Source organism: Ambystoma mexicanum, chromosome 2p (assembly GCF_040938575.1).
Source record: "Ambystoma mexicanum isolate Mex_15411 chromosome 2p, UKY_AmexF1_1, whole genome shotgun sequence".
Lineage (NCBI taxonomy): Eukaryota > Metazoa > Chordata > Amphibia > Caudata > Ambystomatidae > Ambystoma > Ambystoma mexicanum.
Window position 1 is genome coordinate 526,511,880 of NC_090923.1, and position 15,378 is coordinate 526,527,257.

At 48.2% G+C, this 15,378-nt stretch overlaps 1 protein-coding gene across 1 annotated transcript in view; it reads left to right on the top strand.

Annotated features, from left to right (window-relative positions):
• ISY1 (ISY1 splicing factor homolog) overlaps positions 1-15,378 on the top strand; it is a 574,895-nt gene that overhangs the window by 285,488 nt on the left and 274,029 nt on the right. The window contains exon 9 of the mRNA XM_069643951.1: positions 14,625-14,749. Within this exon, the coding sequence (XP_069500052.1) occupies positions 14,625-14,749 (125 nt within the window). The remainder of the gene's footprint in view (positions 1-14,624; positions 14,750-15,378) is intronic.

The window sequence follows — 15,378 nt, forward strand, 5'->3', positions numbered from 1 at the left end:
TCTTGTGACACTTCGGCAGAAGACAACAGAAGGTTGCGCAGAAGCATGGGTAAGGAGGTCCTGAGTTGAACTCGGCATGAATGCAGGTAGGTTCAGAGCAGTATGTGTCAAATGAAGTGAACTTGTGCAAGGCTCCGGTAGAAAGCAAAGAAAGACTACGCAGGAGCACGGGTTAACGTCAGCCCAGTAACGGTAAAATAGGGGAAGTCATATGGAATGCAATGTCGGCAAGAAGGTACCAAGGACAAGACAAAGGAAGTTCGTAACTCAGGCATAGGTCAGCAGCGGCGGTTGAAATGGTGCAGAATCGTAGAGCAAAATAGGTCTGTGGAGGAAGGCAATGGTCAAGAGGTAAACTGGAAAGTCAGAAACAAGGATCCACCGAAGTAGCGAGCGAACTGCAATCAGAAGCAGCGCTCCCTGGGCTTGGGAGGCTTTTACGCTTCCGTCGAGGGTGGGACCTGTGGGAGCAACCAGCTGATATGATCACGTGACTCAAGCTACGTGTGGAGTTCATGGCAACGGTTCTCCCGGAATAGAGTCGCTGCAGTTAGTCTCCGTGGGCAACTGCCAATGGCGAAAGAACGGAGCAACCAAGCGCTGAGTCCTATGTGGTAGGGAGGATATAACGCAAGGCTTTGAAGCATTAATATGGATACAGGGCCCCGGAATCGTAACAGTGCCCGACAGCGCAGCCAACACCAGATTCTGTGGTGTTGGCAGCATAGGGAAGGAAGTCACAGGCTCACCGTCCCAAATGTTCGGTACCACCGAATAATGACGGAAGGAAGACCAACCCCTTGGGTAAAAAGGTCCTCGCTGTAGGAATAATCAATATGAAGGCTGTCGACTCCTTAGCAATTATGGTGCGCTGCAACATGGAGATGTGGAACCGCATGGCTCCCATCTTAGAACATCTGCTGGAGGACAAGTGGAAAGAGGCGCAAGCCACCCTTGAGGGGAAAGAGGCATCCAATTGCACCATAAACATCACGGTAGACATAGCGGAGACCGGCTTCAAACAGATTCGAAAAAGAGTGGTCCATCAACAGGCATGGTTGAGATGTACAGATTTTCGCCCGCATGTCCAAACCAAAGTACTTGACATGCCTTTTGAAGAGTATCAATTATTGGGACCGGAAATTGGTGAGGCATTGAAAGCCATTAAAACAGACACCAACACAGACCCTTACATCTCTACAATCTAGAAGTACTTTTCAGCCCTTTCAGGGGGGGGCATTGGATCAATCAATGTCCGCCACCAGAGGGGGGGGGGGAATCCTATCAAAGGGATCCTATTACTCCCAGGGATTTTGAAAATCATACCATAGGTATAAGGCGAAGGACCCACAGAGCAGATGAACAGCATCCTCTCAAAAGGGTTGGCAACAGAAACAAGCATGGCGCCCAACACTTAGCAGCCCCCATGCAGGTGCAACTGCAGGTGGGAGGCAACCTCCAAAATCATCTGGAGCAATGGGAGGAAATTACAACAGACATATGGGTTCTGGACATTATCCGACAAGGCCATGCTCTCTGGGGTTCGGCAAAAAAACACTGAGGTTGCCCCCAGAAGCACGCAAACAGCCACGTTTACATGTCCTGCATGAAGAAGTGAGAAAAATGCAGGAAAACCTGGCTATACAGAGGTTGCCAAGGAAGCATAGGGGCAAGGAAGTCTACATAAGCTTCTTCGTTGTAAAAAAAGCCAACGGAAGATGGAGACCCATAATAGACCTACATACCCTGAACAAGTCTATCGGCAAACAAAGGTTCAGGATGCTCACTGTGACGGAGGTCCTCCAAGCGGGCCAACCAAGAGACTTACTTTCATCTCCTAGATCTACAGGATGCATACTTTCATGTCCCAGTACACAAATACCTCAGAGCATTTCTAAGGTTCACAGTGGGAAGCAGCCACTACCAGTTCACAGCGTTACAGTTTGGGCTTGGGTCCGCACCAAGAACGTTCACGAAGTGCCTTGTACCGGTGGCATCCTTCTTGAGGAGGAAGGGTCATCACATATATCCCTACCTAGGCGATTCGCTAATAAGGGGTGCCACGAAACAAGAGGGCAATGCACCAGACAATGCAAATGCCAACGTGTCTGGGATTCTACATCAATTACCCCAAGTCCTACATAGTGCCTCCAAAAATATAGTCTTTGTGGGGGTGGAATGTTCTGCCAGGGATTCGCTGATCCAGCTGTCGCAGGAGAGAGCAGAGCCCATTCCTCGACTGCTAACCCCATTGCAACCAAACAAGTGAGTTTATGTCCGATGGTGCATGCAGCTTTTGGAAAAGTTGTCCTTGTGTATTCCCCTTATCCCATATTACAGGCTACACATGAAACAGTTGAAGGAATTCCTAGCAGACAGATGGTCCCAAGTGAATGTGACGTGGAACGACGAACTGCAAGTCTCAGAACTTCTAGCCCACTAGCTACATACTCTGGTAACGGACATGTCCTTGCCGGGATGGGGTGCACATGTGGGCGGGTTGTGCCTGAAGGGGCAATGAAGGGAAAAGGAAGCAAAGTTCCATATAAATGTAGTAAAGTTAAAAGCCTTAGCCCAAGGGCTCCATTCTTTTCAGCCGGTTCTCAATGGGTCTGTGATGAGAATATTAACGGCAATGCCACCACTCTGTACAGCATAATGAAACAGGGTGGTAAACGGTACAGAATTCTGTTGAGGGAATCGCAAACGCTATGGCACTAGGCGAACAGCAACCATTTCGCGCTGCAGACCTTTAACCTACCAGGGACGTATAACACAATTGCAGACCATCACAGCAGAGCAACAGACCAATGTCATGAATGGCATTTGTCTGAACAGCTGACAAGGGTGTTCAACGGGGGCGTGGCTTGAGGGCTACGTGAGGGGACGCATCTTTCCGTAGCTCCCGTTGATCCATTACTGATCCTGTGAACTAAGGGAGAATGCGGACGATAAAGCAGGCAGGCAGCACACCCAGGGGCGCATGAAGGTCCAGGGCATACACTGTATGCAGCGCGAGGCTGATCGGTGGGGATCGAGTGGAGCTGTGGCCGAGAAGAGTCAGCCGGGCACCCGAAACTGAAGGGCAGCCAAAATGGCGGCGGCACACAAAGGGTCGTAAACTAACCGCAATGTCGCAGCCGCAAATTGAGGTGGATGGTGCCGCGTATGCACCTGCTGCAGCTTTGCGGTAGGTGTGAAACTCAGCAGCGACTGCCTGGCGCTGAGCCGTTTCGTGGGACATTAGAGCCGCTGGAAGATTATGAACGGAGCGCCAGAGTGCGTCTAAGAGGAGAGGCGCACACAAAGGACCAGGGGTGGTGCACTCCATTACAGTGGCTAATGCTACCAAGGTACCGGCGTCATACGGCAAGCACTCTCAAACAATAAGCCCGGTCTCGCATCGGACCACCTGGATGAAGAAGCAAGAAGAATAGAACGGCACTGCGGTCGGTGCACCAACGTTGACGGTTGCAATGGTAACGGAACACGAAGGATCACTGAGTGAGGCGGGTGGCAGAAGACAGTAGCAGGCTACGCGAAGCTTCACACACGATGTGTTGGATACAAATGACATTTCTGAATGCAACAGTTGCCGACACGAGCAGGCGCAGCCCAGGCCCCCGGAAAAATGAAACTGACGAGGCATTAGGACGAGCGAAATCCTAGGCACACAGCTACTCAGTAAACATACAACACATGGGGGGGCGCGTAGAACAAAGGAATCGGCGAGTTTCTGGCGGAAAATAATGAAGCTGCCTAAATCTTTCCCAATAGCCCGTGTTCGAGCTGAAGTAGCAGTACAATCACGTTTGTCTGTGGTACGCTGGAAAAAACTTGATCTTTACCGAAAAATAACATGGGAACAAAAAGTGCTAGCATTAGAAATCTTCAAGTCAAAATCGAATCCTATGCAAGGGCATTATTAAAATGGAAACAATAAATATTAATAGCATTAAGAAAGGAAGATATAACAGAAGAAATGTTACAAATGAGGCCCCAACATGCCAAGAAACAATGTATAATGACTGGATAACCACGAATGAACATATAACCCGGTATAAAGAAAACCAGACAAGTAAAACAGAGACTAGAGCTATCAATGAATTGCCATCGTATCTGTTTATATTCCCCGATAAAGAAATAAGATGTTCTTTGTGAAATTTCGGTTGAACATATTACCTACCAGGGAAAGAATAGTAAGAATTAAACAGCAAGTAAATAAAGAAATCTCTTGTCGGATATGTAAAAACCAGATGGAAACGGAAAGCTTGTATCATCTGATCATGTCTTGTCCTGCTCTCGAGCAAGAGAGAAATGTATGAGATTGCACATGACAATGAACACGGAAGCAAGATGGGCATGGATAATGTTAGGGACTGAGAAACGGATGATTTATATGATCTTTCATTTTTGGAAGAAGATTATGGATAAAAAATCGAAAATGAGAATTGATTGACATGTAGAACTGAAATAAAAGATGTTTTGATAAGACAAAATGAAGTTTATTGGAAACTGTATCATTTTAATAAAAAAAAAAAACAAAGGAACCAGCGGCGCGAATGAGAACAGGAAGCAGGACTACCCTGTCAGAGAGCTTCGGGATTGTTCAAACCCATATGCGTGAGGTGAGCAAACACACCGCAAAGAAAGGAGCTGCAACTGCGTCCCAGAGAAGGTGAGACAGCACGGCCCAACAAGACCCGGTTACGAAATGCAAAGGTGAACTGCACATAGGCTCAGAGCAGGAGCCTGTACACGGCGGCAGCAAGGAGATATTAGATGCCCCACAGTGAAAGCTCGCACAGGCTCTGGCAAACACTATCGGAGGTTTGGGGAATAAAAAGCAGACAACGAAGTCCAAAACCTGGTGGGGACAGCGTGATTGCAAACCACTGCAGCGGATTGCAATGCTACAAGGTGCTGAGCAAGGTTAAAGCATTATTGTGAACTAAGACAACAGAGAGGGGCGTGGCTTGATGGCAACCTGAAGGGACGCATCTTCCCGGAGCTCCCGTTGATCCATTACACGGTTACCAAGCCCTTGCATACGGAATAGCACTACACCAAGTGGACCCTCGCAAAAGAGACGGCTGCGCCAACACATACGCAGGCGGTACAACACAATGTCAAACAAAGTAGTAAGACCAAAGAGCAAGCAGCCCACGCTGGAAGCGTACACAAAGACATCACCCGGGGCGGAGGGAGCCCGGAGCAAGGACAAAACCACCACTGTGACGGAGGAGGCCCCGGGCACTAACCAGGAGGTGCTGGCGGCAATTGCAGACCTGAAAGTTGCCTGGGAGACCAAACTGGGCCTGGCTATGAATGAACTGAAAGTAGCATTGGATCTTAAGGTCGGAGCGGTTCAGGAAGATGTGAATTTGCTTAGACAAGATGTGAGAGCACTTGCGGAGCGCACTGAAAATCTGGAGAAGGATATAGCCCCAAACACCGCAGACTGCGCCACCCACAGATCGGAAATGCATGCCCTGGTACAGCGAGTAGGCAACCTGGAGAATAGAGTGGAGGAAGCGGAAGGACGTGCTTGACGCAATAACATCTGCATCGTTGGTTTGCCAGAAGGAATGGAAGGATCGAACCCGACAGAGTATGTGGAAACCATGTTACTGCATGAGATAACTGGAGGGGCCCTGACCCAGGGGTTTGCTGTGGAAAGAGTGCACAGAGCTTTGACAAGAAGGCGGCCCATGGGCCCCCCCCCCCCCAGGCCAGTGATCGCCAAAATTTTGAATTACCGGGACCGGAAAAAGATACTCGAATTCTTTCGGAAGGGTGGAACGATTGAGAGGGGGCCCGCTAAAATCACTGCATATCCGGACTACACCTTGCAGGTACAGCGTAGCAGAATGAACTTTGGAGCGGTGAAAAGAAGACTGAGAGAAACGGGTCAGAGATACATGCTGCTTTACCTGGCCAAGCTGAAGGTGTTCCACAAGAACAAAACTTTGTTTTTCGACACGCCAGAGGACGCCATGGACTGGCTAGATATGCAGAGTCGGCCCCAGGAATCGGAATATCCAGACGGTAGCTGAAGAAGATACGTAACATGAGGCTGTGGCACACTCGGTGACAGAGCGTAAGACACTGGGACTAGAATATAGAACTGAATGAAACTCGGGGATGGTACTGCTTAGACAGTATATTTTTGTAAGATCTGGTGGAACTGAATAATCCTAATCATATGAGCGGGAGCTCCGGGGAAACGACCCTTGAACCCCCATAGCATTACGCTTAGTTAGGTCACTACTAGTTTGGTGACGCCCCGCAGGGTCCTAGTCCTCGGAGTCACGAGATAGGACCAGACGCGGGTGGGCCTGAGATCCAGGGATGGAGCTGGGCATTTGTTGGGGTTGGGTAGGGAGGGGGGTGGGGAAGAGTTGTGTGCAGTGGGGCAAGGTTGGGGAAGTTGGGGGGAGGGGGTGGGGAGGAGAATGAGCCGGAATATGAGCCACTGAAGAGGACACAGGAAGGGGAGGGATGAGAGCAGACATTGTGACAATGGCATCGGGTAACCTCAGAGTAGTGACCTGGAATGTGCAGGGCCTTAATAGTTATTTGAAAGGTAATAAAATAATGATGTATCTGAAGAGGATGAGGGTGGATGTGGCTCTGCTACAGGAAACCCACCTCACCAAAGAGAAACTGGAGGTGTTGAAGAGGAAATGGAAGGGTAGCGTCACAGGGGCCACATACTCGGCATATGCACGGGGGGTGGTGACATGGGTGGCACCGCACGTGCCATTTCAGCTGCTTCGGTCGACAACAGACCCGGAGGGCAGAATGGTGGTGGTGGTGGGACTCCTCGAAAACCGAGAAGTGAACATCATAAACTTGTATGCCCCCAACCATGATGCTGCAGCCTATTTTAGGTCTCTGTATGGTAAAGTTAGCCCCCTGCTGGGTGGTGCAATACTGTGGGGAGGTGATTTCAACTGCACCCTGAACCCCGGGATGGACAGGTCAGATAGCAAGACACCGAAACCGGCGCCAGCTGCCAAAGCGTTGGGGAAATTGCTGGCAGAGCTTGGTCTGGAGGATGTGTGGAGGCGACTGCATCCAAAGGACAGGCAATACTCGCACTATGCCGCGCCACATGACCTTCATACCAGGCTGGATTACATGTTCGCCTCTGCCGAGATAGCGGTAGAAATAGTGGGGGGGATCAGAATATAAAGCCAGGGTACTGTCGTACCATTCACCTTTGGTCCTGGAGTGGCAACACCACCCCCCTCAGAGCGCGTATCCCGACATGGAGGCTCAGAGCTGAGGCCCTGCAGGATCCGGGATTCCGGTAGGACCTGAGGGAGGCCATCGAGGAATATTTTGAAATAAATACAGGAAGCGTAAGATCTATGGGAACAGTATGGAAGGCATTTAAGCTGGTGGTGCGAGGGGTAGCTATATCAAAATCGAAAGGACTTCAAGGTGGGATAGAACAAAAATTACGGGATACTGAAAGGGAGCTAGAGGACCTGATGCGAAGGGGGGGGGGACCACCCGAGAGGATAGTGCTAAAATGAGAGATTTGCAAAGTGCTAGCAGCGAACTCTGGGACAGATTATGTAAGCTAAATTATAAGAAATATATTGAGGCAACATGCGGGAGGAGACGAGCCCGGCAGACTACTGGCCTGGTTATACAAAAATGAGACACCCCGGCCGGTGATCGGAGAAGTTAGGGATGCGGATGGTCAGATCTGCAATACCCAGGAGGGGGTAAATGAGGAGTTCCACAAATACTATAAACGTCTGTATGAGGACGTGGGAGAAGATATGGGCCAGGATATTCTGGGAACGGTCGAAGATATCGGGCTACCCACTGTAGACGACCTAGAAAGGGCGGACCTGGAGGCCCCAATCACCTTAGACAAACTGGATGCAGTGATCCAACACTTGCCCACGCGTAAAGCGCCTTCGGCGGATGGATTACCTAGTGTATTTTACAAAGCGTTTAAGCAAGAGTTACTCCAACCACTTCTGGCCACGTTCAATGAGGCCTATGAACAGGGGGAGCTGCCGGAGACACTCTGAGAGGCAGTGATCATCCCACTCTTGAAACCGGGCAAGCTGAATGTGGACTGTGGGTCATAGAGGCCGCTATCAATGCTTAATCAAGATAGCAAAATACTCACTGCGGTGCTGGCCAACAGACTAAAGCGAGTAATCAGCAAATTGATGCACCCAGATCAGACAGGCTATGTCCCAGGCAGGAATATCACCGACAATCACAGGAGGCTGCACCATATCATTGACTAAACGGAGAATGACCCGGGCGAGATGGCCATAGTGTCATTGGATGCGGTAAAGGCATTTGATTCCGTAAGGTGGCCATGGTTGATAGCGACCCTGAAAGGATACGGGATAGGGCCGGGATATATTAGATGGGTCAAGATGTTATATAGCTCCCCGACTGCGAGAGTCAGGACAGGCGCTATAATTTCGGATAAATGGCAACTCAGCAGAGTTATATATACTTGCATTGGTGCCATTAGCCATTTGCCTCAGGCAACAATATGGGGAGGTGGGGATTTGCACTACAGGAAATACACACTTAATATCACTGTATGCAGATGACATGCTCCTCTATCTGCGCTTCCCAGAGGAGAACCTGCAGTATGTGTTGGAGGTGATGGATCGCAATGCCGCCCTCTTGGGTATATCGGTAAACCCCGGAAAGTCCAGTGTATTCCCCCTGGGAAAGTACAAAAATGTTCCACTGGAAGACTTGCCCATTCTACAAATACCCTGGCAGACAGAGACGTTCAGATACTTAGGCATAAACATATACCACAAGTTAGAAGCGGAACACAAACACAATACAGAGAAAGCTGTTGCAGGTATAAGAAATAGCATGGTGTTTTGGGCCAGATTACCCCTGGCCATGATGGGAAGGGCAGCGCTGCTCAAAATGGTGGTCTTGCCCAGACTACTGCACTTCTTTGTAAACATACCGTATTTACTCCCCAAACGCTTTTTTGCTAAGCTGCATAGCCTGTGCAGGGGCTTCATATGGCACAATTCTAGAAATAGGGTGGCCCTGTGGAAACTACAAAACTCGTGTGACAAGGGGGGCATAAATCTGCCAAATTTTGAACTATATTACTTGGCGCGACAGTTATCATATGTAGCGAGATGGTTGTCGGAAGAGGAATCGGCAGAGGCCAGGCTCCACCAGGGCGCCCCTGCCCCATACTTCTTAAAAGAAACGGTATGGTTGCATAAAACAAAAGTGGCGGAGATGGGGAGACTGTTGGTGCTGGGCTGGGAGGTCTGGCATAGAGCATGAAGAACGGTGGGTGACCCGGACCCGCGCTCTCAGCAGGTCCCGTTGGTGGCATTATGTGGGGAGGACTCCCAGCTGATCAGGGGGGTCCGCAGATACTGGGAACCGGTAGGCCTGGCCACTCTGGGGGACATATGGCAGGAGGGGGAGGCAGTGGAATTCGAGAGGTTGCTGGAGGAGACGGGAGTTCATAGGGGCCAATATAGCACCTACACCAGGATCATGAAACGGGTGAGGGGGAGGTGGCCTGAGACGGTGCTGGCGGAAGAACCTGACGCCTCTGCAGAAATGATGTATGATGTTTCGGAGGGCAGGCACGAAATATCTCGGATATATGAGCTCTTGAGCGCCAAAGCGGGGAAGCAACTGTTCCAATTGAGACTTGACTGGGAGGAGGAGGTGGGAGAACCCATGAGAGAGGGACAATGGGATAGAGCCTAAAGGTATCATAAGAAGGTGTCCCGAAACGCAAGACTCCAGCAGATCCAGCTGTATGTCACCCACAGAGCTTGCTTGACCCCCGGCAGGATAGCCAGGTTTGGTGGCTCAACCATACAGAAATGCCCCAGGTGTGGGAAGGAAGAAGCTGGGCTGCTACATATGTTCTGGGCTTGCCCAGAGGTGGGGATATTGTGGGTAGAACTGCAGACGAGATTGGCCAGCCGGGGGGTGGTGCTAGATGTGGGGTCTGCTTGGGCATGCATGTTGGGGAGTTTTCCTAGACCACGTAATCTAAAACATATCAGTAAAATGAAAGACGTGGCCTATATCCTGGCCAAACGCAGAATTGCGATGAGCTGGAAAGCCGCCTAGAGTGGAGATGTGGTGGTCAGACCTCCTGAAATGGGCTGAGGCAGAAACCACGGTCTGGTATGAAGCAGTCACGAGTGGGGGAGAGGAAGAGGTAGGCCCCCTGATAGCCTGGAGACAGCTGGTGACCTTGATGGCGAATCCCCACCAGGTGGATCAGGATGCGGAAAATCGAGAGGTGTTGGGTATAACCGAGTCACCTGTAGATGTCCAAGGTGGTGGCACAGATACGACGGCTCAAGTTTGTGGGGTGGGAGGGGGGAGGACAGAGGAGAGCATTGAATGTTTTCTGAAAATTGATCATGAACGTCCTAAACAGTTGTAATGTTTGCAGTGTTGTTTGTTGAAATAATAAAAAATAAATTAAAAGAAAAAAAAAAAGGGTATTCAAACGATGGGGCTCACCCACCATACACCTGTTTGCGACGCAGACCAAATAAAATGTCAGAGCTTTGCCAGCAGTTATCCGCAGAAGGGGTAACTACGGGAAGCGTTAACACTCTCCTAGAAGGGAATGTTCGCGTATGCTTCTCCCCCAATCCCGGTAATACGCAGTGTGATCCAGATGATGGCGATGTATCTGTGCAGGATCATTCTGGTGGTTCCAGCGTGGCCCGAGGGGATAAGCATGGTAATTGCATCTCTTACACTTAGCAGAAGACTGCCCAATTCCACTTGGAGAAGCCACAGACTTGCTGACGCAGAACAACGGCATAGCATGGTGTGATGAATCATTGATGGTTTCCCCAGAAATCCCGGGTTGGGAACCTTCTCATGTGGCCAAGGAAAGGCAGGCGCTTTCTGATCCCGACCCTAGGGGTGGTGTTCTGCGGGAGGATCACATGAAGTGGGGAGCAGGTCAGGAGGAATGCGAAAACTCCTTGTTCAACTTCCCCTGAGACCCCATCCTTCTAATGGCTTATTGCAAAACAGAGTAAGTTAGAAAACTAACCTTTTCATTAGGGACTTCAAGCCCCATAATTCCCAAAGTACTGAGACGAAGTAGAGGGCTAAAGAGGAACAAAACTGTAGAATTGATCAGCTTGTTGGTGGAAATGACCCACACCTGAGGGAGACTGGGAGGCATAAAAGGTCCCCTCAGGTGCAGGCCATTAGTGATCAGAGTCAGCAGTGTTGAGCCGTGTAAACTGCATAAGCAGTTACTAGGGGAGGAAGAAGACGCCAAGACCACTGTCAAACAGAGAACAGTAGCTGGTCCTGAGAGGTTCTTTTCCTCCAGAAGTCCTAATTGTAAAGGTTGTGCAGCGGGAAGAATGAGAGAGGAAAGCTTGCCCTCTGAAGACCTTTTTGGCAGAGGGTAAGCAGCGGGAAGCAAAAGTATTTAAAACGTTCTTCCCCACAAGGCTGTCTTCAGTGGCTGACGAGCACCAGAGAGCCTCCGGAGCAAAGGAAGCTCCTTCTACAAGTGGCGCAGTCAGCGAAGAACCAAAAGCAGCAGATTGCCGCGTCGCAAGGAACTCCTAGTACCTGTGAGCAGCGAGGGAATCGGACACCCATGCCTTACCCAGTTAGTTCCCCAGCTGATAGTGAGCACGGAGCGTGTGATTGAAAGTAATACTGGAGGCAATTTTTAATACCGAACTCTCAGAAACCAGAGAAAAACAGTATTTTTCAAAACCAAATGACTGTCTTTAAGCATGCAAGTTTATTGAGAACCGAGCAACAAGATAGGGCAATACTATTCGAGCCTAATACAGACAACCATTGCCCAAGCCAAATGAAAGCCATAGCAAGGCAATTTAAAGCCAACAGATTTTGTTAAAGGCAGGAGCGTCCTAATGAGGGTTCCAAAGGATGTAAAGCTTATTGCCCATATTTGTAGAAGCATATAACAAAAGCTGGTATAAACCCACATTGCCAAAGCCAAGGGGGAAGCAGAATAAAACCATATCCTTGTCAGTATTTGGTTAATAACGCAGTGGGTAAACAAGAGTGGCAATAAGGCTGCCCTTTTGGAAAAGGTTATTCAGAAGGAGAGGGGCATAACTTGCAGAGGTTTTGGAAAGTGCAGAAGAGTACTAAAGACCATCAATATGAATCTTGCTTTCCCTGAAGAATTGCTTAAAGTCTGATGTAAAGTAATGAACACTGCAAAGCTGTTGTACGCTGATCTTAACCACGGAGGCACTGGTTGTTTGTGAATTACTGTTCGGGCCGGAGAGTATACCCAATCAGCGACTCTTTGAAGTGGTAAGCCTGACATGGGAGTAAACCCGGTGTGTTTGAAGTAGTAGGCCTGGCATGGAAGTAAAGCAGGTAGTAGTTGAACAAGTGCTGTGAAGTGATGTTAACAAGGTATTCTGACACTTTCATTGCTGAAGAAAGTGCTGTATAAAACTGCTGTACAAATGTTTTATTTCTTCAGAAATAATGTTTTTGCAAAGCATCCTGGCAAAGAAAATGTGTTGCTACTGACAAACTAAGGAAATATTCTTTGTTTATGTGAAGAACATTTTGAATCTTGCTATTGCAAGAGGAAGAGCAAGCACCTTTTTGTTGAACCACTGGAGTGTTGCAGGTTTCTGTTGTCAAGTTGAGTTACAAAGAACCGTGTTGGAACTTGGTTACAAACCAGGACCTTCCTGTTTCTTTTTGGAACTGTGGAACCGAATCCTGCTTGATTCTGGGGAAGGGGAATTCACCCAGATTATAAGGAGAGACCTTTGTCATATTGTGACTTTAACAGTTATATTTTTTTGCCTTTGAACTGCCATGCATTACCTTGTTGAGTTACTGTATGTATATGTGTGAGGGACAGATATCCTTTGTTAGAGTGTTTCCTTTAGTTTATTTTAGGCAGGGAAATCCTAGTCTGGGTAGGTATACAACCCTTAGGAGTCCATAAAATTGCATCTTTTGAAAAACCTTTACAAAGTTGTCCGTCTCACATTTCTGACCCCTCACAATGGCTCCTGACTTCCTTGAATTTGGGCAAATAGAGATGCCACAGGACTGCTGGGAAATCCAACACGTGGCAAGTGTAGCGTCCACGAACAAGACCCAGGGCCAAAAGTGGGTCTGCTTCTGTAAATGGTGTGATCAACAACAGCTTAGACCCACTGCACATAACACCACAGCACCTTCTACCTTACCTCCTCAAACTGGCTAAAGCACATTCATCAATAAGGGTGCATGTACTGGCAATCTCCAGATATACTAGGAGTGAGGGCCCTGCCCCTCTCCCCAGAGAAAGAATCATGAAGCACTTCATGACAGGGTTGTTTCGTACATACCCTGCAACAAGGAAGCCTCCACCACAGTGGAGTCTAAATACACTGCTGACAGCACTCATTAAACCACTGTTTGAACCAATGGCTACGGTGCACATTAAATATGCATCCTGGAAAGTAGTCTTCCTGGTGGCAGTTACCTTGTTCAGAAGCATTTTAGAGATCTAAACGCTTTTGATAAAACAACCTATTTATGGTTTACAAAGCTTAAAGTAATTTTGAGGACGAGCCCACGTTTCATTCCTAAGGTGCTCACAGACTTTCACATACAGTCTACGATTGTCCTACCAGCTTTTTTCTTTACTCCATGGTTGCAAACGTAGGTAGCCCTGCATTCCCTGAAACTTAAACGAGCCATAAAGTGTTACTTGGACAGGATGAAATCATTCAGGCTCGCGTCTCAACTATTGGTGGCCTTCACCCTCCAATCCGGGGTAAAGGCATTTCAAAGCAGGGCATAGCCAGGTAGGTCACATCTTCATTCTCTAAGAAACCCCTGGGGGTGACAGCACGCACCCATTCCATGAGAACTATTGGAGCATCTGCAGCAATATGGTCTGGAATTCCACTGACCCGACATCTGCAGCAGTGCTACCTGGGCTGTGCAACAAATGTTCGCAGGGCACTAGCATCTTGAGGGGCAGGACAAGGAGGCGGCCAGGGTTGTGAGAGCTGTCCTGCTGCGCACATTGCAGTCATGTAGGCCTTTCTCCCTATACCCTACCACGTGCGCATGTAACTGCTTTGTATTCTGTTCAAAGTATGTGAATCCATGAAAGAGAGTGCTAGAGAAGGTGCAAGTTGCTTACCTGTAACTTCTGTTCCCACACATTGGCCCGCCATCCGGCACAGGTCAAAAGGCCACAGTATGAGTAGTCACTCAGGAGTTCGAACCTGAGGATGGCCTTCAGGGTGGGACTAGATACTCTTCATACCATTGGTTGAGGCTGAATGCACACAAGTACATGGACAGACTACAAAACAAGGCTATTTTTTCTTTATTGTATAATATATTAAATAGCTAACCAAGGATTCACAGCATGACTGGGAATATGCAAAGCATAGAATCCACGAAAGATACCAATGCTGGAGAACAGGAAATTACAGGTAAGCAACTTACTCAATGCATTGCCTTTGTGTGTACTGGAGTGGATTGTAACACTTTCACCATTTTGAAATTGTGTCTGTAAACGTGTTTGTTTCCCTTCAAGCACGTTCCATACTGTAATAGTATATGCATTTTCCTTGATATTTCAGTTATTGCCGAAGCATTGGAAAAATGGAAAGCTGAAAAAGAGGCGAAGCTTGCCAGGGGCGATAAAGCCGAAATTGAAGAGGAGGAGGAGGAGGAAGTAAACATTTATGCAGTACATGACGATGAGGTATATGAGAACTGTAACTAATGCTTATTACTTTCAGCACACATAAATGCTTGTATATCCTTTATTGCACATAACTATCTTTTGATTCCCTCCTACACCCCCGCGGTCAGTTTAACATCTACTTTCACAAAAAGAAAACCAAAGTACTTTAACTGGTGCCTGCACATGTTTGTGCTAATACATGGTGTTTTGCCATGGCATGCACTTTACTCTGCTCCCTGTATGGCAGCGGTACTGTGGGTTTCCTGCATAGAAAGGAAGAACTGAGCCAGAAGTAGCAGCAATTAAACAAATTCAACAATTAAAACTGTGTGCATTGGATCTACCACACTGTTAATTTTTTAATGCGCACACATTTCATTGTCAAGATTTCGTATTCCATTAGCTTGATAGTGCTACCTCTGGTATGTTTTCCACCCAAGACTATATCGTTATTTGCTGAAAAACATGGTCAGGTTGACAAAATATTGGAAGATACTATGATATATGAAACACTGTTTTTCGAATAAATCATGAGTGGGCCTTTGTTATGGGCCTGCACTATGCACTAAATGACTTCAAGGAACTGACGAGGGAAGAGAAGCTGGAATAAAAAAATTAGCCAATCTCACAAGCAACAGTGTTTACCG